The sequence below is a fragment of the Papio anubis genome, chromosome 11 (genome assembly GCF_008728515.1).
Source record: "Papio anubis isolate 15944 chromosome 11, Panubis1.0, whole genome shotgun sequence".
Lineage (NCBI taxonomy): Eukaryota > Metazoa > Chordata > Mammalia > Primates > Cercopithecidae > Papio > Papio anubis.
Window position 1 is genome coordinate 73,620,900 of NC_044986.1, and position 24,794 is coordinate 73,645,693.

At 41.9% G+C, this 24,794-nt stretch overlaps 1 protein-coding gene and 1 pseudogene across 48 annotated transcripts in view; both read right to left on the reverse strand.

Moving 5' to 3' along the window:
* KCNMA1 (potassium calcium-activated channel subfamily M alpha 1) overlaps nucleotides 1-24,794 on the reverse strand; it is a 766,524-nt gene that overhangs the window by 103,563 nt on the left and 638,167 nt on the right. For 6 of the 47 annotated variants that reach the window (XM_017962874.2, XM_031652668.1, XM_017962899.1 and 3 more), the window contains one exon: nucleotides 1,962-2,048. The exons of the other annotated variants lie outside the window; for them this stretch is intronic. In XM_017962874.2, the coding sequence (XP_017818363.1) occupies nucleotides 1,962-2,048 (87 nt within the window). The remainder of the gene's footprint in view (nucleotides 1-1,961; nucleotides 2,049-24,794) is intronic. 47 annotated transcript variants of the gene reach the window in all.
* On the reverse strand, nucleotides 2,055-10,980 carry LOC110744213 (annotated as a pseudogene). Its single transcript, XR_002524547.2, has one exon. The product of XR_002524547.2 is annotated as an uncharacterized LOC110744213 (transcript).

The following is a 24,794-nucleotide window of genomic DNA, read 5'->3' on the forward strand; positions in this document are numbered from 1 at the left end:
AAGTTAATAACCTGTTAGCCAGCTCCAGGGAGACACCTCATTCTGGTAGTAAAGTTGTGCCTCTTCTACGCAAAGAAACTATTTATTTTCATTGCAACTCAGAAAGATCATCTATCATAATCAGACTGCATTTAAAGTGGGATTTGTTCTCCTAAATGAAACTTGGGTTTAAAGGTTTCCTCCTGCACTCACAGCCTTGGAAATGCAGATCTGTTCCCTGAAGAGATGGGGGAAAACGTCTCCAGCTTAAATATATGAACGCTGTGTAATGGAGACCATTACATATGGCTTAGGTCCCTCAAGAGAAGCAGTGATAACTTCTTTCTCATAAGTAGGGTATAACCATATTTAATTATTAGCCTTTATATGGATCCTATCAATTTCTGCATATTTAAAGAAAGCAGATCTAGGAAAACTTTTAGTTAAGCTATAAAATATAATTTTCATTTCATGGCTTCTGTGACTACATGAGAGGAATAAAAATGGAATTAAAAGGGAGGCCTAAATTTACTCACTTTCACGAAAGACAAATGTGTTGAAGTAATGGGCCACTACCTCATGACGATGCACATTTACAAGCTCTTATTTAACTTACATTTCGGCTAATTACAATACACCTCCATCTCTGGTATTTTCACTTGCCTTCATGCTGCGGAAGCCACATGAAGATATGATCCTTTAAAGAAACCTGACTTCTTTAGAACACAAACAAGTTCAGGAATCTAACGTGGAATTTTTATAGGAGCTGAACTCCATCCAGTCTCCAAGTACTCATAAAATTCAAGGGCTTGTTTTTGCACATCCCTAAGTATAACACTTAATGTGCTGTTGTAACTTCCCAGCGCTCCCTTGTCTAATAGGCACTGAATCTAACAGTTTTACAGTTTGGGAAGACTCAGTGCTAGGAAAATGTCAGGCAAGTCTAATGAGGCTTCAGATCCCCTGGTTTGCGCTAGAGTTTAATTTAAAGTTACAATGATGTTTTAACATGTTTGCTTATACTTGACTAAAGAGGATTCGTTATTTCAATGACATAACCTCCAGACAATGTTCTGGGAATTGATTTAAGATGTGGTGGTAATTCCAACAGCCTTAATGCAGAGTTGAACATCTGTAACAACATTTTACTCGACTTTTCATCAGCATTCTGTTTTCAAGCAAAAGCAAGCAACGTCTTCCAGAAACACTGGCCAGAACTCTGGGCTTACTTCAAAATGATTACATATTTCACTAGATTTCTTTAAAAAGAAATATCTTCCTTTATCAGCCTTGCCAGATTGCAAACACTGTGTCAGGGTTTACCAAGCCTCTTTATGGTCCTTGGAGTGAAATGGGGCAATGATTGCAACTCCCAGCCTTCCCTAATTCAGTCTAATGCCTGCATAGAACGGACCTGATGCTCAGCTCTAGCCTGGGGCACATTCCCTCTGCCCTGTTTCCCCAGGGAGATTTACGGGGATGATGCCCTTTAAGATTTAAAGGTGAGTTTGTTGGCTGGAGTTACAAAACCAGTTCAAAGCAAATAAACTCGGAAACGTAATAAAAGGCAAACAACTCATAAACATGAGTCAACCGCTATCTCCATTATGTTATTAATCACCACATCTGGAGAAACCCACATCTGTACACACTTAGCAGGTCATTAGTAATGTCATATTCACACTGGAGTCACTCAGAGTAAGAGTCATGCAAAGTGGTTTGAACACAAAGGCATCTAGCTAACAGGGCTTCCGACTAAAGTCTTGCGCAAGCTGCCAGTTTGGGGGTGAGGTTGTTTTAATTATTATTAATTTTTTTTTACAGTTTTCCCTTTGGTATTTTGCTGCCCAGCAAGCTAAGTGCAAGCTAAAATCCACAGTAGTGCATCGCTCTTCTTCAATTGAGCTCAGCATGGTAAAGTAGAACGTTGAGGGGTGCAGGGCAGTTATTAAAAATGGGGATGGGTCACAGTCCTCCTTCACCTGGCTCGGTCACAAGCCGAGAATTGGGAGTTTCCTTCTTGAACTCAAATGGGTCTTTGAAATAGCGTGATCTAGCTGCAACCTTGACTGCCAAACAACAAGGAGAAAAGAAAACGGAAATTAATCCTTAGTGAAATGTGTTTTAGAAAAGTTCCAAACCAATTTTAACACTGAATAGCTTTGAATCAAACTGGAAGTTTCTCCCTCACAGCTGAATTGCCTTTTTTTCCCCTTTCTTTTACCCTGATGACTTCCTGTAATTCCTTTTGCTGTTTTATTGTCATCCATGTCAGGAGGGATAATACTTCTGGAAATTCAGAAGACAATTTTCTTAGTATAACTTCCAAAAATATACAGACTTCCCCGTCACCCCACAACATGCACAGACACCGAACACTCAGTTTAGCAGCAAGATCAGACCCATTCTCTCCTGAAGTCTGCTAAAAGAAATCCCACTGAAAAATCAGTCCTTGGTGATAAACTTTTGCTGTCTGTCTCAAACTGCTGGCTTGGTCAGTCCCCTTAGTTGTGATATCAGTGCCTAACATTAAACGCCGTGAGTTTGCCATTCCTCAGAAAAAGGGATCCACGGCACTTCCTTTGGCCGTCAGCGACACCAATGAAAAGTGGGTGTTTCAAATGTTGTTTTACTAAAATGAAGGGTAGGGAGTGATGGTAAAATTCCTGGAATTTTATAACAGTCGTGTTGCAAAATGTAATTCACCATGGACAAAACTCCCAAGCTGACCTAAGCGCTCTCTGATATGACTGTTTAAGACTTTCACCAGAAAATTTGCGCAAGTTAACTCTCAAAGTCTTAGGATGTGGCCACAAGAGTGCAATCTTGGGATTGGAGGATGGAATGGTGCCTGGCTCTTTCTCACACAAACCAGACTGGTGAGAGGGTGTGGTTATTTCCTTAAGCAATGATGGGTAAACAACCACAAAAATAACAATATATGCCAGATGAACAACCCATACTGTGAATTTGGTAGTATAATTGCTGTAAAGGAGCGCTTGACTGCTGTTTCGGGATGAATCCCACAGTGGGGAATGTCATGTGTCCATCAACGAGGCTGAGCTGTTAAGCACAGCTAGGATCAGGTAAGCCAGGCAATGGAGCCACGTTCTACGCCCAGAGTAGTGGGCAGTACCAAAGTGCAGGGGAGTTAAAGTGGGTGTGGGTGATAGCCTTGGAATGAGAATTTCTTGCCTGACAACCTTGGAATTGCACATATCACCAAGAAGTTTGATGAGCACTGTAGTATTCTTCATAAAAATCAACTATAAATCTATCTTTTGAAAGAGCATGGCTAATATTTTTTTTTTTTCTGAGACAAGGTCTTTGTTGCTCAGGCTGGTATGCAGTGGTGCTATCTTGGTTCACTGCAACCTCTGACATCACGGCTAATATTAAGCCACAGATGAGGAAAAGATGAAAGACGCTGCCCCTTAAAAGCAACCCCAACAATCGTAATATCTCAAACATATACACCTCTCTAAAATTGAACAACCACATTATCATATACATTATTCCAGCGGGATAATTTCACAACTTCTAGCTAGGAAATAGGAAATACACTTACTTGGAAAACCTAATGGGTGTCAGTTTTTTAAAAATCTGTGGTTATGCAGAACAAGAATTTTTAAAAATGTCTAAGTGACCTGTACTGCCCTAGGACAGGCATAGGGAGTGCCCACCCTATGGTAGGCTGCCAGGGCAGGGAAGGGAGGCTTGTTAGAGCTTTTGCATTTCTGGCTTTTGTGGAGCTAATAGGAAAATGGGGAGGGAGACTTTAAGGAACAATAGGTTACATAGAAGTTAATCACAGGGTATATTTCTGGCTCTATTCACTGCCTAGGAAACCTGAATTGTGTAAGTTTGAGTCCATCAACACAGAGTAATGAAAGAATTCAGCTCCTACATGGGAGAGAGAAAAAAATACTATATAAATATATTAACAGAATCCACATGACTTGGAATGCAGTGTTCTCTACAAAATACTGTGGGCCTAATGGATCCTCTAGAATCCAATTGGGTAAATTAGATGTACCCATGGTACCCATGCCGTAGGTCCCCAACCCCAATCTCAAACTATGTTCTGTATGCATCCTGAGAGGAACCCACCATCTACCAAAGCCCCCCATATCTAGAATCGCAGCTCATATATCTTCACTGTAGACTTGACCTGTTAGAATCATTGCCCAACGCTCTGCCCTGCTCAGTATTCAGTAGAAAATCCTTTTGGAATTTTCTGGATGCCTTTAGCCATTTTCTTTTTCCCTGGAATAGACTCTCTATTACCTCAAGGGCAAAGAAAAGTCTCAAGCAAAAATCACTAGGTATTAGTTTCTTAGAGATGAGACATGGAGATGAACAATGGAATTCCAACAGGAAATGCACAATTGAAAAGAGAAATTCAAGAACATCCCTGAATTTTTGCTGTGGGGTTTGGAGAATGGGAAGGTACTAGGAGACGGGAGATAATTTTTACTTTGCATCCATCTGGGAGGGGTGGGGAATGTATAAAAGTCAAATACAAATAGCCCCTTCCCAGCTTTTCTTTCCTTCTCTCCCTACTCCCTACTCCTGACACCAAAAGCCAACTTTTGGCTTTGTGGCCAAAAGTTAAAACTGACTCCTTTAGGTTGCCGTAGCACGTGCAATCCATGTTTGTGGGGGACAACTTTTAGAGTAGGGATGAAACCTGCCACATCCTGGGCACCAACAGCTGCTTCCTTCTCATCTTTCTCACGTTCAGGGGTCAGCAAACTGTAGCCTGCCACCTGTTTTTGTACATCCCATGAGCTAAACATGTGTTTACATTTTTAAGTCATTGGGGAAAAAAATCTAAGAATAATAATATTTTGTAATCCACTAAAATGACATGAAATTCAAATTTTGGTGGCTATAAATAAAATTTTTTCAGACCATAGCCACAGTTGTTGGTTTACCTGCCATCCCTGGCTGCTTCCATCTCTAACGACAAAGTTGAGGACTTTGCCATATGTGTTGCAAAGACTAAGATATTAATTTGCTGACCTTTGACAGAGAAACTTTGCTGACCCCTGCAGTAGTTTAATCTTCTCATATTTCCCTTGCTTTCCAGTCTCCACAAAGAACAATGTTCTTCCCAACCTGTCAAGACAGCCAAATAACAAAAGAAATACCCATGAAGCACACCTGAAGTACACAGATCTGGGGACGTCGAGAGGAACGGAGGTAGTTTAGTGACTCTACTGTCCCTAACACCCAATCCACTATTAGCCCTGCTGGTCCATTCATGTTTGAGGTCATGAGTCAGGTGAGTTTCACATTTTCCAACTCAAGCTAAGTTAAATTCATCCATCCAGTACTTTGGAAAGCAAGGCGAACCACATCTACCGTGAGCAATTCCTCGAAGCTGTCAGCGTGTGCTGCCAGTCCACCCTGCGAGAGCCCCGTACAAGACAACAGATTAACCATTAGACTAGATATGTTGAAAATATACAGCTTCAACCTTTCCCCAGCTAGCTCAGAGCGATATATAGATGATTATTTCAACCGTCAGCTGCCGCATAGATTTAAACCCCTGCACAATAACTCCTGGATTCATCTGCCCCTTGTCAAACTTGCACAGCTTTAGTTGGAGGATACATGGTGTGGCAGTTTCACTGTGAATCCAGAATGATCCAGACGGCTGCTGTCTCTTTGTTAACAGGAAGGGAAACTGATGAGTTTGTAATGCATTTCTTATCAAAGGTAGTTTCAGAAAAGAAAATGTGCCCCATCAGTTTGGCTAGAATTTCACATACACTAGATTATGGGCTTAATCAGAACATCTCTGTTATTTTCTTGAGGAAATAGATAATTCCACATCCAATCCATTTAAATCATTTTATGCCAATGAATTATGCATTTATGAATTTATAATTATCCTTGATTTTTCTTCCCCTTTTGCAGTCTACTTAAAATCATCAGCTGGAGCCTACAAAGCAATAGTGCTTAATAGATACAAGCATGCTAATATATTTTTTAAGTGAATGCTGATCTTTCTGAGCTGTGTGTCTAAAATCATCATTGTGAATAAAAGAATTGTAATTTCCAACCCATACATTTAACAAAGACAAAATGGACTGTAATGGAATTTATGGAGCCTGTAAAGGAACTCTTTTTCTAAGATGGTTTACAATCAAATAGATTTGGATTTACTGTAGGTCATATCAGGTCCCCCAAAGTGTATCAAGAGAAAGTGCCTGTAAGATACCAAACACTGCTCCTGGCACCCTGGAAGGGCTCACACCTATGGCTGCAGCTGCTAGTTTCCTGGTGTCCTTATTGTTTCCAGCCCTAGTGAATTCAGTACTTAAATGCCAGCTTTGGAATCAATATTTATCCTGTCTTTACTTAAAATTATGACATTCTGTTCATCCTGGATTTTTAAAATTTTGATATTTTGAAAATATTTTATTTTGATAGCTTGAAAATATTGCATGAAACTATCATTTATCTTGATTCCTGAGGTTTTGGGTCTCCTCTTAAATTTGGTGCCCAAGGCAAAAGCTTCTCTCACCTCACCCAATTTCCAGCCCTGAACACCATTTCTCAAAGGTATTCGAGGTACTGGTTCTGCCACCCCACAGAACTGGACAAGGCAAATCTAAGACAAGAGTTATTTCTTTTGATCACTTCATGCTGTTTGCATGAGATTGTTAAGGAAGGCCCTTGAAACAAATGTTTCCTTGTGGATTTACAAATTGCCAGGCATCCAAAGGAGTGGAGAAAAGATCACGCTGCCTCAGGAATCTGAGATTTGCCACCTGCCCAGAGTGAGAAACAGAAAAGAGAGCTGGGGTCAGGTCTCTCGTGGACTTTATTTCACATCCCACATCAAATTCTCCTGGTTAACACAATGTTGATTTACATTTCCACTTTGGGGTGAAAGTTTTTATTTGCTTACACATTTTGACACCAACGTTACTTTCTTTCTTTTTCTTTTTTTGCCCCCCACCTCCCTGCTGCCAAACAGCTTCAAATAGCCATGACTGGCAGAAGAAGTCAATCATACATTTCCATTTTCACTTTGCTGTTTATATTCTTTAAATTAATGCTTGCCCCAATGATTCTTATATTTAAAGACCAGCCTAAAATCTAATTGTGTATATGTGAAACTGTTTTCTAAACCATAAGATGTTATATAAATATGAACCACTATTATTATTAACATTATTATTATTGGCTCATCCAGAAATACCATATCTTCCATTGAGCCAGTGGTGTCAAGAGCCCCCTAGAATTCTAATATATATTCCAGATGGGTGCACTGATACTTTCTTTGAAACTCAGATAAAGGTAAAATGCATGGGTTTTTAGTGCAACCCAGGTGCCCGATGAAGAATGTTCTGCCAGAACACTTTAGAAATACAGTATGCTTTTAACCTTGGGAGGTAAGGACCAGTGTGGATTATGACTTTACACTAAACACAGCATTTAGTATATTTCTTAAGGGCATAATCACCTTCTATGGATGTTCTTGAACTATAAAATCATTATCTGTATGCTATTATAATTTATCCTTGGACACATCCTGTGCAATATTTTATAATGCTAGTGTATGGCAGGTCCTTTCTGGTCAACACATTAGAGAAAAAGGTGTAGAGTGCAACAGAAGGACTGGGAGATGCTTGGAGATGCTCTGGCTTCACCCTCTTTTGCCTCAAAGCTGCACTCATATGCAGACCCTGAACCAGGACCCAGGTCGGCTGACTTCTAATTCAGATCATTTGCTGCCAGAATTCTGCCTGTGAGACCAGCATGAGGATATGAGCTTCTTGAGTCAGTCCACCTGCCCAAGTCCCAGCTCTGACCCTCTTTAGAGCTCTTTTTCTAAGATAGTTTATAATCAATAGATTTGGATTTACTGTAGGTCAAATCAGTTACTCCATACCTCGATGTCCTACGATCTACCGTGATCCCTACTGGACCAAGGAGGACACCAAATTTGGGAGATGCTTTGGGATTACAGGACATAACCAGGAGCTGCAGGCTGACAGTCTGAGGACCAATCTTTAAGTCTGAAGATTGTCCATATGAATATGGATTTCTAACTTCTAATTAAAAATCTCATAGAGGACTGAGTCTTCATTCCAAAAGGGTGCCTTTCTCCCGGGGCAGGAGCTTGTCAGCTGCTCAAATGCCCCACTGCTGCCTACTGTACCCCCAGATATACGGCAGGCACCCCATGTTTGCATTTCTGGCCCTGGAACCAGTGACACTCAAGTGTACCATCCCTGAGATAAAGATTTTAAGGCATGGGATATCCTTCCACAAATGCCAACTCATATTGAGTGGGTAGAGGGGTAAGAGTTAAGCACACAGGCCTTGAAGTCACACTGTTGGGTCTGAACCTAGGTATTTGGCAAATTATCTAACTTCAGTTTTCTCACCAATAAAATGAGAATTGGAATACCTATCTAATAGGGTTGTGAGAATGGATGGAAAATGTGAAAAGCACTTAAAAGAAGTCCTGGTGAGCTCTTTCTAAATGCTACCCATGATTATTGCCTTGGCTTTGAAGAGTCAGAACAATGAGAGTTCTCTGCCTCTGGGTCCTTCTCCACACCAGTCTGCCACCTTTGGACATGGTGTAATTCACATGGGTCCATACTCTCCTGCCCCAAGCAATTGATCCAGTAACCAACCCTTAGAATGGGGTGAGCCTTCCCACCCCCACCTGACCCCTACCCTTGCATCTCATTCGACTGTCACCTTTGTCCCTTGTTTCATATGGCCCCAATGAAGTGCTCAAGTCAAATAATTAGGTTTTGCCAAATGTCATAAAAACAAGAAAAGCCAGAAAACGTTTAAACGGACCTCAATTGGAGAAGGCTGGAACCATTCACGGCAAGAACAAATGAAAGACAGATGGCGACAGAGGAACCCCACTGTTTCCTCTAAATTACAGGAAATTCACACCGCCTGATTGTGAGGGCCTCTTTCCCTTGAATTTCTGCTGGGAGGTCATGGGATTGATCGGGGTATTCAGACACGTGGGAGACAAAAGAAGGGGCAGGGGCATGGCGGGGTAGAGAAGCAGTGACTCCTTTACCAGGCCCTCCCACCATGTCTTCCTTTCACCTGCCTACTTGACCACCCTTGAAGAGACAGGTTAGGCTGCCTCCTCCAGGGGGCCTTCCCAGATGATTATGACAAGATCAATTCTCTCCTTTCTTTAAAAAATCCCCTGGCACTTCTGATCTCATGCCTTACATTATTATAACTTGTTTTCAATTTGAATGTGTTCTACTCCCCCTACTAGGCTTATAAGCTGCTCTGTTGGAGTTTACATATCACTGAGTCTCTTACAATGCTGAGCCTGCAAAGTTCCCAATAAATAGCTCCTAGCAGCTACAGAGGCGATGTTGCAAAGCGGAGAAGCACAGCTTAGTGATCAGGAGCCCCGGGTTCTAGGCCTGCCTTGGATCAATCGTGTGGCCTTGGCAAGACACTTCCCTTTCCTGGGGGGATGAGCATTAGTTAAGTATGAGACCTTTCTGGCTCTGATTTGTAATGACTCTGAGTTTAATGCTGGACATCACTTTTTCTTGTTCTTTTCTTTAAAATCTTTTTAAAGATGCACAATAAGAGAGAACCACAACCCTAGCCAGAGAAATTAGATAATTGCGTCAAATACGAATATACGAACTCGTAAGTTATGTAAAAGCAACAGTACAAAAGATGTTGCATGAGAATGTCAAGGGATGGCTACATGAAATGTGTTAGCGAATAAGTAAGTCCTAAAGAGAGAATTGTTAGGAAAAAAAGAAAGAAAGAAAGAAAGAAAGAAAGAAAGAAAGAAAGAAAGAAAAGGAAGAAGACTTGAAACAAGAATAGGATGAATAGAGAGGTCAGCCTTATTTACCGTATATCCCCAGATGGAGCACAGGGCCTGGCACTCAGGGAGCACTTGACCCGTGATGCTGAACAGACTAAGGAGTGGCAATCGAGGGCGGGAAGGGCATGCCAGGCGGAGGACACAGCTTGAACCAAGTCAAGGTGGTTGGAAAATATGAAACTGTAAGAAAGTCAGTTTGGCTAGTGCAGGAAGATGTATTTGAGGGCACAGTTGGAGGTATAAAGGGAAGATAGTGTAAAGGTTTACCTTCCAAATGATAGAATTTGGACAATATTTGGTAATAATCTGAATCCTCTGGGAAAGTTATTTTTCCTTCGATTTAAATACTGAAGTTCAAAGAGGATAGTGGGTGCGCTTTGCATCTTGGAAAAGTCTATCAGAAACTGCCTAGCTTGCTCAGCCCACTTTCCTTTCAAAGGTAAGAAACACACATTCGTGTATGGAACTAAAGCAGGGAGGCCCTTGGCAATGGTCCAGTTCCATTGAAGGTCTCTTTTCTCTTTTTTTTCTGGAGAACTTATTCAACAGGAAAATAAGGTTATCTAATGCCTCAGAAAGGGGTCCCGTGAAACTCACAAGGCCTATTCCTCACAGCCCAGCCAGGTAAATTTACCCTGATTTCAGGATGGCTATTTCCTGTCTTTAGCTACTCCAGCTGATACCATCCACTCTACAGAGAACTGGAAGGAAACCCATCAGGGTTTCACTTTTACACGAAAACTGACTGCAATCCATATTTTCAAAAAATCATTTTCAACAAAACCAATGCTTTAAAGTAGATTCACTGAGAAGAATGTGTTTCCCCAATCCTCTCCTCCTTGGTTTTGTTGAATCAATAACACTTCAAGATGTTTTCTGTGAAAATCACATGGGTGAATTAAATAAGAATGTACATTATATTATCTAGATCAACTTGCAGCCCTTAGTGCAGTATGCCTGAGAAAACTTTAAAAACTCAAAAGAGAGAAATCCTATTAAAAGAGTAAAATACTGCCTATGCTTCCAAAGTTCTTTATGGCCTGATAGGTAGAAAATTTAATAACGAAGGGCTGGGCATGGTGGCTCACATCTGTAATCCCAGCACTTTGGGAGGCTGAGGCAGGTGGATATCTTGAGGTCAGTTCAAGATCAGCCTGGCCAATATTGCGAAACCCCGACTCTAAAAATACAAAAATTAGCTGGGCATGGTGGCATATGCCTGTATTCCCAGCTACTTGGTAGGCTGAGGCAGGAGAATCACTTGAACCCGGGAGGCAGAAGTTTCTGTGAGCCGAGATTGTACAACTACACTCCAGCCTGGATGACACAGTAAGACAATGTTTTCTTTAAAAAAAAAAAAAAAGGAAGAAAATTTAATAATGAAGAAAATAAACAAATAAATGAGTCATCCTGAGACATATTTCAATTCTCCCCTTCTGTAACCTCAATAAATTCATTTTCTCCTACATAAGCTAATGTTTACACTCAAATATCCTGTACAAAGGAATACCGCAGACTGTGAAAAAACAGTAAAAAAATATAGCTGTGTCTTGAAAAAAATGGTTGAAAAATCGGGTATGTGTGGACAAAATAATGTTTAAAAATAGTTTTGCTTGCATATTTGATTTTTGTCCTCATTTATGATACCCAAGTTGATGAGCTGATCAGCTTTTCTGTGAAAAGTATTCTTAAAAAACATAACAAAACATAATAAAAACTCTGATCCTGTTTGTCAAAATGTAGTTCTGGCCCCGAGAGAAAAGCAACATGCTTTGGATGACTTGGATTCTAGAGTAACTCTTTTATTAGTATTATTATTTAGTTTTATGTTTGTTTGCTTGTTTGTTTTGAGACGGAGTCTCGCTCTGTCACCCCGTCTAGAATGCAGTGGCACAATCTTGGCTCACTGCAAGCTCCGCCTCCTGAGTTCAAGCAACTCTACTATCTCAGCCTCCAAAGTAGCTGAGATTACAGGCGCCTGGCCAGTGTTTGTATTTTAGTAGAGATGGGGTTTCACCATGTTGGCAAGGCTGGTCTCAAACTCCTGACCTCAAGTGATCCACTTGCCTCAGCTTCCCAAAGTTCTGGGGTTACAGACATGAGCCACTGTACCCAACCTGGATTCTAGAGTAACCGTGATGAAAGAACATCATACTAAGGTGATTTTTTTTATATAAAACATTAATTCAGTATATCAATCAGTCACTTTAATAAAAATGCCCCTCATTATCCTGAGGTGAATAGAAGCCTATGGGATTAATTTGTGTAAATAGATATTAGATTAAAATGAGGACTTGCCACATAACAATAATCAGACAGCACAGGTAATCCGATCTCAGTGCTGAATCCAGCATTGTGTAGTCACCTTTTACAAACAGTAACATGTATTTAACCGGGACTTGTTTCAAGTAAGCACTGCATCAGGCAAGCTGGATTTCAAATAAACCTTAGCAATTGAGGGGCATTGTCCTACTGGCAGTATATCTCTTCAAACAACAGCAACAACAGTTTTAGATATTTATTTTAGAGAAATAAAGGAGACAATCTGCAAGAGAAAAGGCAGAAAATGAGGAGGAGGAGAGTACCTAGAAGCCAGGTAGAGGGTTTATTTCTAGAAAAGCAGCGCCACCTGCTGGTGGACCTGCATGTCAGGCCCCTCTGCGGTTTGCAGGCCATCTATCTTGCAATCTATGCATAAATATACAGCAGTATTTCTCAGCTGCTGTTATACATAAGAATTTTATTACCAGTAGGCAGATTTCTAACACACTGGTTGCAGTTTAATAATCCTCTATTACCTGAAGTATGGGTTATATAAAAACCTAGAATGTTAATTGTTGACAAACCAATTCTAATATGTAAAGCACTGTAAGTCACCCAGTAAATACACAAATAAATCAAAAGGGATAGCTCTTTTTGCTCTAACAACATGTTATTAAAAACTGCAACTTAATCACTTACATAAAAATAATGTTCATGCATTTCGATGTACTAAGAAATCAGAAAAATGCATTATAATCTTACTAACAGAGCTTTTCCTTCACTTACAATTTAGAAGAAACTATTCTGCAGGAAATATTTTTCCCTTTCTTTAAAAAATGTACCTAAACCAACATGTCATTTAGGAAATTTGCTCATATAACAAAACCTAAGTTACAAACAACTAAGATTACATCTATAAAATGTTATATTTTTAAAATAGCAATAGAGAAGTCGTGGAAAATATGTCACTGATACAGTGAGCAGAGAAACACTACCTGTCATTTTTCAGAAAAAGATCACACAAACGCAATAGCAAAGGAACACAATAAAAAGCAGAAACAGGAATGTGATAGGTGACTCTGATTGTATCTACAAAGGAAACTGTGAAATAAATTAACACCCAAGTACCCAAGAAAGGCATATTGTGTCTTCACTGGAAGTGATCATTATGCAACAGAGAAGGCTGGTGATTTTGTAAGAACAGAAATAAAGTGTAGCCTATGAAATCTAGTGGTGATAACTAATGACCATACTACTTACAACTCTGATTTGATCTCTAACATAAAAAAATAAAATAAAAAAGTACTCTAAAGAATAGATGCATGCAATAGGGATTGTATTTTTCACTTGAAACAAATAAACCTCAAATGGGATCAAAGGACCCCAGTAAATGAAAAATGACAGTTCCTGTGTTGCCCTGATTTGATCTCAAGCAAAACTACCATGCTGATAACATAGCAGGGGATGTGAGGAAGGCAGTGGCATTCTTGGATGGCTATAAAAAGAAGACGAGTGTGTAGCCCATTCAGCTGACGGGAAGCCCACCATTCTAACTCCAAAAAGTTATCGAGATTTAATCTCTAACAACAACAACAACAAAAATAACTTATGCGGCAACCAAAAGGGTATCCTTTAAAAACACACATACACAATTTTGTTATTTCCAATACACTCTGTAGAATCTCTTTACATTCAGTTCTTCCATCTGTCTAAGGCACATGTGTGAAGAGAACCAAATGTCACAATGCTTGCTTTGAGCCTGAAGTGTCTCCAGTTATCCAGACAGGGAACTGGACTAGGAGGGTCTCAGGCACAGGCCACGGGCACCCCATCTCCCACCTCAGCTGGCTACCACGTGCTCTGGAGAGACAGGGTTTCCAGGAGCAATTCTGGACAGATGCGAAGGGTGAAGGGGAATCTGGTGGGGTTCAGGGCTGTCAAGATTTGAACTGGGGGCTTACCCTGCCTAGATATAACTCCTAGTGTTAGCTTGTGTATTAGTCCAGTGAGATGAGGTCTAGGCCACTGGCTAGGGTCTGAACGATTAAAGGTGCACGCCCTGCCTTAAGAACCTTAAATATCCAAATTTATTTGGGATAAATTCAAATCAATGAGGAATCAAACATGGATGAACAGAAGCAATGGGTTTGCCATGGCTTCCTACCCCGACTCAAATACCCAATGACATATGGAAGGAGAAAACATCAGCACCCCCAGATCCACTACGGAGCCCACCGTGTGCTGTCAGCAGAAACAATGGAAGAAATGTGTTACCTTCAGAAGAAGCAGTGATCAATTCAAGATCAAACTACTCAAGAGTTGTCCAGCAGTCAAGGGAATTGGCTGTAGGCTGTTCAGAAACAAAGATTCTGTTCAAGAAGGTATAAAGGAACAAGAAGGAAGAAAGGAAGATCTCTAGCCTTGAGACTTTTTTTTTTTTTTTTTTTTTTTTTTTTTTGGCCTCTGGTTCAAGTTCTCATGAAATACCTTTTCTTTTGCGATACATGCTTAATAAACTCTGGAAACATATTCTCAACAGAGTTTACATGTTAATCAGCAATTTGTTGAATTCTCACTGTGTGCCTTGGTTACTGTGTGCAATATACTAAGAATTCAAAGACCAATGAGATGTGGTGTTTGTTGCTATTGTCGACTTCTACAAAAACCTCAACATAAAAACTGCTCTAAATGGGGTTTATATGAAATGTTACAGGCTTACAGAAAAGAGATTCACTTTTTCTAATTCGGGGTCAGGGTGAGCTAGTCAAGAAGGCTTCACAGAGACGGCAGTACCTTCACAGCAGAGGTTGGCCAACTTTTTCCCTAGAAGGCCAGATAATAAATATTTTGAGCTTTCTGGGCCATACCCTCTTTGTTACAATTACTCGACTTTGCAGTTGTAGCCTGAAAGCAGCCAGGGACGCTGAGCAAATGAACGGATGTTACTATGTTACAAGGAAACTTTACTTACTACAATGGGTGGTAGGCCAGACTGGGCCCATGGGACAGTGTGCTGACCTCTGCTTTGAAGGATGGGTAAGTTTCAATCTGCTAGAAGAGGAGAGGAAAATAATCACAGTCTCAGGAAAAGGTTCCAGAAATGTGTTAAGTAACACAAATAAGACACTTCTAGAGAATTGTTAGATGATGGATGCTTATGTGGAGAACAGAACTAGGGAAACTGGTTGAGGCCAAATTGCAAAGGGCTTTGAATACCATTTTAATAGCAGAAAGTTGGAAATTATCCTCTTAAAAAACAAGGAACCATCAAAAGGTCTCCTCTCCCTTTAAAATGGGATAACATGATAAAGTCTGTGCTTTAGAATACTAAAGTTGGTGGTGGTTTGGTGGCAAGGGGAACTAACTGAAAGGTTGAAAGGCAACAATGGCAGACTAGCTGAAGAAGAAACGAGCATGTGAGCTTGGCAGTGCCACTGGCAATGGTGAGAAAAAGTTCGAAATGTAATATGGAGGCCAAATCAGAGGACTTGGCCATCGGTAGGAGGGAAGAGAGTGGCACAGTGTAAAACCCAGAATTTTCAATGTTCGTTTTGATACTCATTCCACCCGTCCCTAGACCTGTCCACACATCAGGTCTACTCAAAGAAAGGGATAGTGGTAAGACATGGGTGAAACACTTGGGCCCAGTCTTGGCCTTGCTCCAAGCACTCATCTAATTAATGACAAAATCAACAAGACACAGAGTCCAACTACTATAAAGCAAGGTAGGAAAGGTGATGATGTGAGGTCTCAACACCAACCAGACCTCAAAGACAGGTTAAGAGTCAGGCATGGTGGTGCACACCTGTAGTCCTGGCTACTCGGGAGGCTGAGGTGAGAGGATTGCTTGAACCTAAAAGTTCAAGGCTGCAGTGAGCTCTGATCACACCACTGCACTCCAGCCTAGGTGACAAAAGGAGGTCCCATCTCAAAAAACAACAATAACAACAGAAAAAGATGAGTTGAGATCAAGACCATCATCCAAAAAATAAATTTTGATAGAATTTGAAAGGACAGGAATGTCTTCTTTCCCCATCTGTTCTCCTCTTTTTGTGTTCCAACTTCCCTCCCTCTCCCAAAAACACACTGAATTTGCTGATGATCTCCAGACCTATTTTAGGGATGGACAAGCCATAAAGAAGGGGTTTCAGGGGGATGAGGAATGATGAGACCTGAAGTCACAGTTTTCTAAAGATCCCAGGACCTAGGGATTCTAACAGCTGGGCTGAAATCTAAGACACACATTTGTTTTCATCCATCAAATCTGTACTATTCTAACTAGGAAGCCTCTTTTGCCTGAAGATGGTGTCCCGGTTTGGCCCTATATGCTTCCTGCTACACAAGTTCATTCCTGGAGACCTGGCAATAACAAAACAAGGTGTAACAAACATGACGAGGAGGCTCTTTGGGGAGGTCAACAGTTAGCATTCATTACGGGAGGGCTGGGGCCATTTGTAGAGACACTGCATATGAACTGGTCTGGGAGAGCTTCAGTGGCTGACAACGTTCTGATTATTGATAACCTCCAAATCACTGGAGCATAGATTATACTAGGACCCTGGGTTGGGGAGAGGGCCTTTTTCTGAGCTTTCCTTGAGGAAAAATAAAAGACACCTTGGAAGAAAACAAGCTGACAATAAAGTAGAGACCTGTAGGAGTCTTCTGGGCTCTTTCTGTGTGTTCCTGTGTGCCCAGTTCCTGCCCTAGAAGCTGCAAACTCACAGAACAATAACACTTATATACTACGAGGTGTCTATACACATCATTCTTCCTCACAGGACCTACCACAGTGTTGGGTAATAGACACCAGCATTTTAGAAGGATTTATAACAGTAAGGGTTGAAACAAAAAGGACTTTTAGCCTTTTTCGATTAGAAGAAGGAAGATAATCAGAGTCTCAGAGTTTAAAGGAAACTTAGAAATATGATCTTCCAATTTCTTCATTTTACACGCAAATTTTGCAAGGCCTGCTGGGTAGTCAAGATGGAAACCGATGTTCTGGGGAGATAACAGCTATCTACTGGTATTTTTGTTGGCTTATTTCTGTTGGGACAATTATTCCATGATCTAGAAATTAAACAAATTGACTCCATTTAAATTTTATAGTCTGTTATACTAAGCTGTTCAACTCTCAGTCACTATCTGTGGGCTTCTCTGCCTGTAGCTGATATGGCCTATCATAAGGCTAGCTTGATGACAGTCAGTCATTTGAAAAAAAAACGCACTAGTTATGGTTAAAGTGGCTTATCATTATTATTTCCATCAATACTGTGGGAGATGGCAGGCTTCTGATCTAGCAATCTACTCATCCACTGTGTAGTCTTGGTCAAGTTCATCTCTGTTTCTTTGTTAATTTCATATGTTAATGAAGGATGATAGCAATAATTCAACATATGCCAGGCAATCTTTATATATATTCACTCACTGAATTCATGCAACCACTCTGTGAGATAGGTCCTTATTATCTCCAGTTTGTAGATGGCGAAGCTAAAAAATATTGAAGTTCTGGGACTTACTCAAAGTCACATGGTAGTAGGACATGATGTCTATGCTGGGGATGCCTAGATGAAATGAGATGATGTTGGTGCCTTGAGAAGTGCAAAGACTCAAACACACATAAGACATTACTCTTATTATAGCCATGAGCATCCACTCAGTGAACATGTCAAAGCATGACTTCACCAGGACTTCCAAAGTTTCCAGAAAACTCACAGATCTCATCCTTGTATCTGCCTGCTCTGACGTTTCCTAGAATTTCAGGCTATAATTGCCAACAAGATCTCTTAGTTCACTGCACAGTGAGGGGATGGCTTCAGAATCCCCTAACATACAGAGGAGGAAAGACAGGAGATGTCTGTCTGTTTCCCATCTTCATCTTAATAGAAGATATTTATGAAGGAGCAGTGTTTCCAGCAACCAGCCCCTTGCAAATGTCACATTCATGCCCTAACTTCCAGACCCTGTGACATGACCTGAGCCCCTTCCTCCCTGTCTTCATTCCTAGCATAGTTGCAGCTTTTATTTTCACCTAGCATCTCTCTTCTCTGCAGGTCACTGTGCCTGCCTTGTTAGTAACACCTGTTTAGGGCTTTGGTTTTGAAGCATCCCTGCTGGATGTGTTCTCTCCGTTGGATATGTTACAGACCATATGTGGAAATTTACTCATCTGCACTGAAGAAATGGCCAGATCAACCTTGACAAAATGCAGAGAGCATTTCAGAACCATTCAAAGGTAAGGGAATGCTTGGTGCAGCCTGAGAGAGCTTTGAGAACGATCAAGAAAACTCTTCCTTGGCTTGAGCAAAACAAACAGAATAATGGCTCTTAATGGGAAATAGCTATGAGACATTCAGCTTTTGGATACCTCCATGTGGAAGGAGTCATTATTTGGGTGCTGCTGTTGGATTCAAGCTGCCTATTTTGAGTCAGAGTCAATTACCCTGACCACCATAAAAGGCCTTGAATGTTTCTCTACATTTGGGCAAGCTGATGCGCCCACCTGCAGATGCTGACACCTCTCTATCTACGACAGGCCCCTTTCCTCTCATAAGCCCTGCCCAATGCATTGGTTTTATGCCGCCCTGACTCACAGCAAAATAATCAGGTTTGCTGACATTAATAAAACTCAATGTGAATGTCGCAAGTCCTTGATTTTCTAGAGCAAATTCTCTATATATAGTGGTATCCCTGCCTCTCCTCATTTGAAGCATTGGTGGATTTTTGCCTATGTGGTTATTTTCCGGTACTTTGTTTCCAGATCTTCTTTCCCATCATGTATCCTTCACAAAGAATATCAATTGCAACTACCAGTTGATCATTTTCTAGTTCCTTCAGTCATGTCCTTGTTTTTTCTTACTACATTTTTTCCCTCTTAATCTTCTTGTGCATCCCAGTTTTTTTATGTTTACATACATATACTATACAGTAAGCTGCTACTTAGCAAGTTTTGGGAAACTTCATGGATCTGGGGCGATCTGGCTTCTAGCACATCACCAATTCCTTTAAGGGTTGGGAACCCCTTCATTTATTCATTCTTTTACTCATCAAATATTTACTGAACTGGAATCCTCCAGGCCATTTCCTACTCAAGTATTCTTGCCAATATAGGAAGCCCAGCCAAGGATGTCAGCATGCTACATTTTTGACCTTGGAGGGAAGGCAGGCAGCCCCTGGGTCCTTTTTTGACTGAGTGTGATCCAACAGGCTCCAGCCCAGAAAGCTGACATTGGCCAAAATGAAGATCATTTTAACGCAAGCAGTCAGCTCCCTTCCCAGAAGATAGCCCATGCTCTATGGTGTGCAGATGCCCATCTATGCACTGTCAATACAGCTGGTGCACTGCCAGCTCTGGGGTTGGAGTGTTTCTCACTTCATTTATAAGTCTCTCAGTGCAGTAGATCATCCCTAATGCAGATCTGCCTCAAAAGATTCCACTTTCAGTTTGCATAGGGTTTTCTCTGCAGCTCTAGGAACATTTGGTGGGACTCCTCTTGCTGTATTGAAGGGGCTAGAATGAAAGCTTTCAGATTTACTAGAAAAGGCTGGGGGAGTTTTTCTTGCTGTTTCTCTTGAATATAAGAGGCTAGCTCCTCCTGAGGATGACCAAATGAGAGGGTCAGAGAAGAAAGGCCACTATGGTTAGTTCTGCTCATCTAAGCTAGACATCAAAAGAATGTCTCCTCAGAATAAAAATCTATGGGCATGTGTAGCAATCATCCTCCAAAGCAAGCACTACCTAGCTATTTACAGAAAGGCCTCTGCAATTCCCTCTGAGATTTCAAATGCAAGGGTCTGATAATGCTGGATTTAGCTCTGTCCATTTAGATTCCCTTTGGGAAAAAGGTCAGCTGGGGAAGCAGAACCCCTGTAAGCAGATGTGGCGATGGAGGGTCCCCTGACTATCCAGGTAATTCAACACGCTGGTTTGGGAGAAAGCCCCAGAGAGAGAAAGACAACACACAGTTGGTTGGCTTGGTGCATTTTGCCACATTGCACTTCCAGAAGTTGGCATTCTCAGCATGCACAGCCTACCACCATGAGGGAACCCAGGACTCAAGTGCTTTTCCATGCAGTTTTAATGACCCTCTGAGGTCAATGGTGCGCACAAATGCCACAACCACAGATGCTGACATAAGAAAGGACACAGACAAAGGTCTTATGCACAAAGCAGTAAAACCGAAAAGAAAGTTGTCCATGGTACTTCTAAATGCCACTTGACTTCTTTAGGACTCTGTGTGGCAGTACTTCACAGGAAATGTGTTTCGTATTTCCACTCAAGAAGGTTAAGTGGTTGAAAACTACAGTGCATTTTCAGTGAATGGGATGTGAAGCGCTTTATTATTTTTTCCCCCATTGATGTAAGGAGACATGCTGACTTCCTAGGAGAAAAGTCTCCTTGCCATACACTGGGATTTAAAGAAGAATTCCCATGATCTCTAACCGAAACTACCACCTGCAGCTGGAAGCAAGAGCCTCAGCGCTGGCCAGGTGTCCCCACTGGTGGCTCCCACTTGCTTTGTGTCTGCTGTTCAGCCTGAGCCAATACTTCACACCAGCAGGTGAGAGCTGCCTGCCTGTCACCTTCAACACACTCAAGATGTGAGACATACTTGAACTGGGGAGGACAGTGAGGAAGAAGGAAGAAACAATGGTTAGGAAAAGGAAACAGAAGTAGATCCCCAAGGCCAGTGGTAGTGGATGCAGACGGGTGGGTCTCCCAGTCCTGGGTCAGAGGTCAGGAAATCTTCCTCCAATAAGAAGGAAACTAGTGAACCCAGCTGGGAATCACAATGGCTGCTGGGTCAGCTGGGGAGAATTAGGCTCATGGAATTCAACTGCTCCAGAGCCACTAATTAAACTGTCTTTTAAAGACTCTAACTTCTTGGATTTGTATCTGGATAATGTGCTTCAGCTGCAGGGTCCTGTACACTATAGATCAAGTCTTCCTTCCGAAGGCTTCTCAGAGCAGCTGGGCCCTGGCCCTCCCACCACAGGCTCCCCTCTGTTTGTCTCCTGAGAGGGGGGCTTCCAGCTGCCCCCTAGCCAGTCCCTTCCTCCCCTGCAGCCACAGCAGCCCTCCCAAAACAAAGGCTCTGTTAGGTCACTTCCCTGATCAAACACCAATATGATAGTGTCCCATTGTCTAAAGACTTTCTATCATATTACAGACTAAGAACAAAAACCTTGACCTGGACCCTGCCAGGAATGGAGCCCCATTTTACCCTTCAGGGGGGTCCACTCCCTGCATGCTAAGTCTTAAACTTCAGCCAAATTGGGTGACCAGCTGCTGTGCAGGAGGTCCCCCAGGACTCCCTACGTTATCTTGAGTTTTCGTTACCGGAATCCTCACTTTTATCTCCTCCCTTGGAGATTAAGTGACTTATCCATCACATTCAACTGCAAGAGTAACTGAGCAACTCAACCAACTCCACACACTGTGGAGCCACATGGCCTGTGTTGAAATCCCAGCTCCACCAGTCACTGGCTATGAGACCCTTGGCAAGTCATGAGACTGTGACATAAGGCTATGAGACCCGTGGCCAGACTCACTGGCTATGAGACCCTTGTGCCTTAGTCTGTAAATGGGGCACATTGCAGATGTCTCAGGTTACAGTTACCTCGACTGCAAACAACAGTTACCTCATAATAAGGGTTAAATTAATTAATATTTGTAGTAATAGGCAGAGTAGTGCCAGTAACGCAGCAAATGCTATATAAGTGTTACATGTAACAACAATAACAACACATACACATATCCTCCCTGTGTTCTCAGAGTTGCTTGCACACAGTAAGAGTAGAGACTACACTAAGTCTAGTTGTAACATGAATCCAAGTTAACCAACTAGCCATTTCTTAGTACTGCTGTGTCAACAAACCTCACTCCCTTGGTGATGCAGTATACATAGAATATAGATCTCTTTGGGGAGTGACCCCACGCTCAGATAAGACTAAAACATGATCCTAGCCTCAAAAGAGAAACGCAATTTTTCAGCAAATGTTGGTAGTATGCCTCCTTCTGTCTCTCCTCACCAATGAGCATGACCTGCTTATAATTTCTACCTCCACTCCATTCTGGTTTCCATTTTTGGCTGCTCTGTGCTTGCAGCTTCTAGGCTTCACTGGGAGTCAAAGATCCCAAATGTTAAGATCATTCCGAAGAGCATGCTGGCAAATGTCCTAAATGTGCTGGGCCAGATGACAAGCATCCATCTCCGATGAAGAAAGTATCCAACTGAAATGATGGGCACCATATGAGAAGGAGAATCCCAAGGCATGACGGAGACCAGAGGTGCTGCAGACCCACTGTCCATTTCTGCCCGGATGGGGAAGGAAGGCAGGATGCAGTGAAGCCTGTGCCACTGCCCCACAAGCCTCTCTCGAGTGACTTCACACCATTATTGGTCTGATACTAATTTGAGACAATGCCCAATCACATCACAACAAATTAGCCACAGACACGTGACAGCAATCAACTCAGGGGGCGAGCCTGAATGCGGGCTGGGGGATTCCCCAGCTCTGTGAGCCGCACGCTCCCACAGATGTTTCTAAAAGCCTCTTCCCAGAGGCCCATTTAGAGAGAAATTAAATGCAACTTCGACTTAATTAACGTTTTAAATGATAATGAATACAATGTAGATTCATAGGAGGCATTTACATTGTGTTGTAAAATTGATAAAAATTTAATAACTCTTTGTTAATAAGTTATGTCTCCCCAGACCCATAAAGCCTAAGGCGCTGCAAACTCCAGACTGGGTCTAACCGAGGCTCCTGGTGCAGGTGGAGGAAGGAGGCAGAGATGGACTTGACATTTGCTCCAAGCCTGCTCTAATTCAAACCTCTGCTTGTTCATCAGTACTTTATTTCATACAGTAAAGGTCAGGATTTGGGCTCAAGGCAGAGCCTTGACAAGAAAGCTCAAGTGGAAGGCGGGCTGGCCCTGGCATCTGTCGCCTGAGATAGTGGAGGAGGATGGAAGATGAGGAGCTAACTGGCCACATCTGCCCTCCACCATAGAGGTAAGAGGAAGCAGCCACTGCCTGGTGGTAGAAGCTGTCAGGATGAGTATCCTGACAACCGGCCACTGTCCTGAAATAAAAAAGCAAACATAATTTCTATGTCACCTTGCATAAGGGCCTCTTCTGGGCTTATGTGAGGCATGCCAACGTCTTTTCTAGTTTGTCCTTAAAGAGCCGAGTCATTTATTACAGCACAGTGTCCCTGGGAAGAGAGGTGTCCCATGATGGGGTATACACAAAGGACCCTGTCAGCTCCCCTCATTCTGACCTTTCTACTTCTTGTTTCCCAATCCTGTTTCAAAGAATTTCTTTTGAGAAGTTGGCTGCCTTTTGCCTACTGTTCCTGTCTCTTTTCATCTACCTGCAGTACATCTTCATAGTGTATTCATCTTCAGGAATTCAATCACACTCTTGTTTTGAAGGTGGTGGAAGCACAACAAGGTCCCCAAATACAAGCCAGTGACTTTACCTGACACTCAACTGAAACAACCAGCTATTTATTCTGGTGGAGAACCCAGTGCGTTGAGAGCTTTTGAACAGACGAGCGATGTAAAGGATCCTTCTCAAAGGCAATTTTACCAGAGCAGGATTTCTGCCTTACAATGCTGATTTAAGAAGCTGCCCACTGCACAGAGTGAGCTAAGGCCCAGAGTAAGGTATACGTCCAGTCAACCTATGGCTCAGTGTGGCTATCACAAAATCAAGCAAAAGGCAGTGGCTTCGGTAGCCTCGCCTGCTACCAACAAGAGTATCCTAAGAAGCCCCTTCCAGGTCCATCACTAGGTCTTAGTCACAGGCGACAACCCAATGGCTGCCTAGGCCGATCTGCCACTTTGTTTTTACTTCCTGCAGTGAAGTACAAAGGGTCAAATCAGGACGCATGGGCCAGGGTAACTAAAGAGCCAGGGGAGAACCCAAAGGCTCTGGTAGTGCTTGGTGTGCACAGGTGTGATGGATATTGACAGAGAGAGGGAGCGCGCTCACATGAGCATGGCAAGCACGGGAAGATGGAAGAAAATGGAGACTCAGACGAACGGGCTTTAAAAAGAATACATGAAAAACTATGATCACATTGATTTGTGCTTATTATCCTTGGCTCTCCTTTTTTTGTCTTTTTCTCACTGGTAGTGGTAGTGCAAAGAGGGGAGTCATTGCTTTTAGGGCCCAGAAGTAAAATAAGCAAATAGAATTTAGGATTGGGGAATTTGAGGAAGTCGCCCAAAACTGCACATAAAATGAATGAGATAATTATAGGCTGCTGATTTTTAAATGTAGCTTATTAAATTAACTCTCCTTTAACAGGCGTTGGAGACTGTCAGGATAGGGTGTGTCCTATTGTAGACATTTTCCTAGAGCTGTTTCCACCCCTTGCCCTTGTATCTGATTTTATGTACTTCAAAATGCCATTAGTTCACTCCAGTGACTTTAGTTCTATTGACAATGTTAATTCTCTGCCTGTACAAACGAAAGGCTACTTGGGATAAGCTGATTTTTGTTTATTATCTGATAAGACTCGAGATTACACTAAACTGATTTTGGTATGTCTCCCTTCAACCTGACCATATTGGACTTCTCTCAGCTTAACCATCAGAGTTGAATGCCTTCTTGTATTATATTTGTACCCGAAATAAAAGTCATGTATAATTTAAAATTAGCTACAGTAGTTTGCAAAAGGATGCATG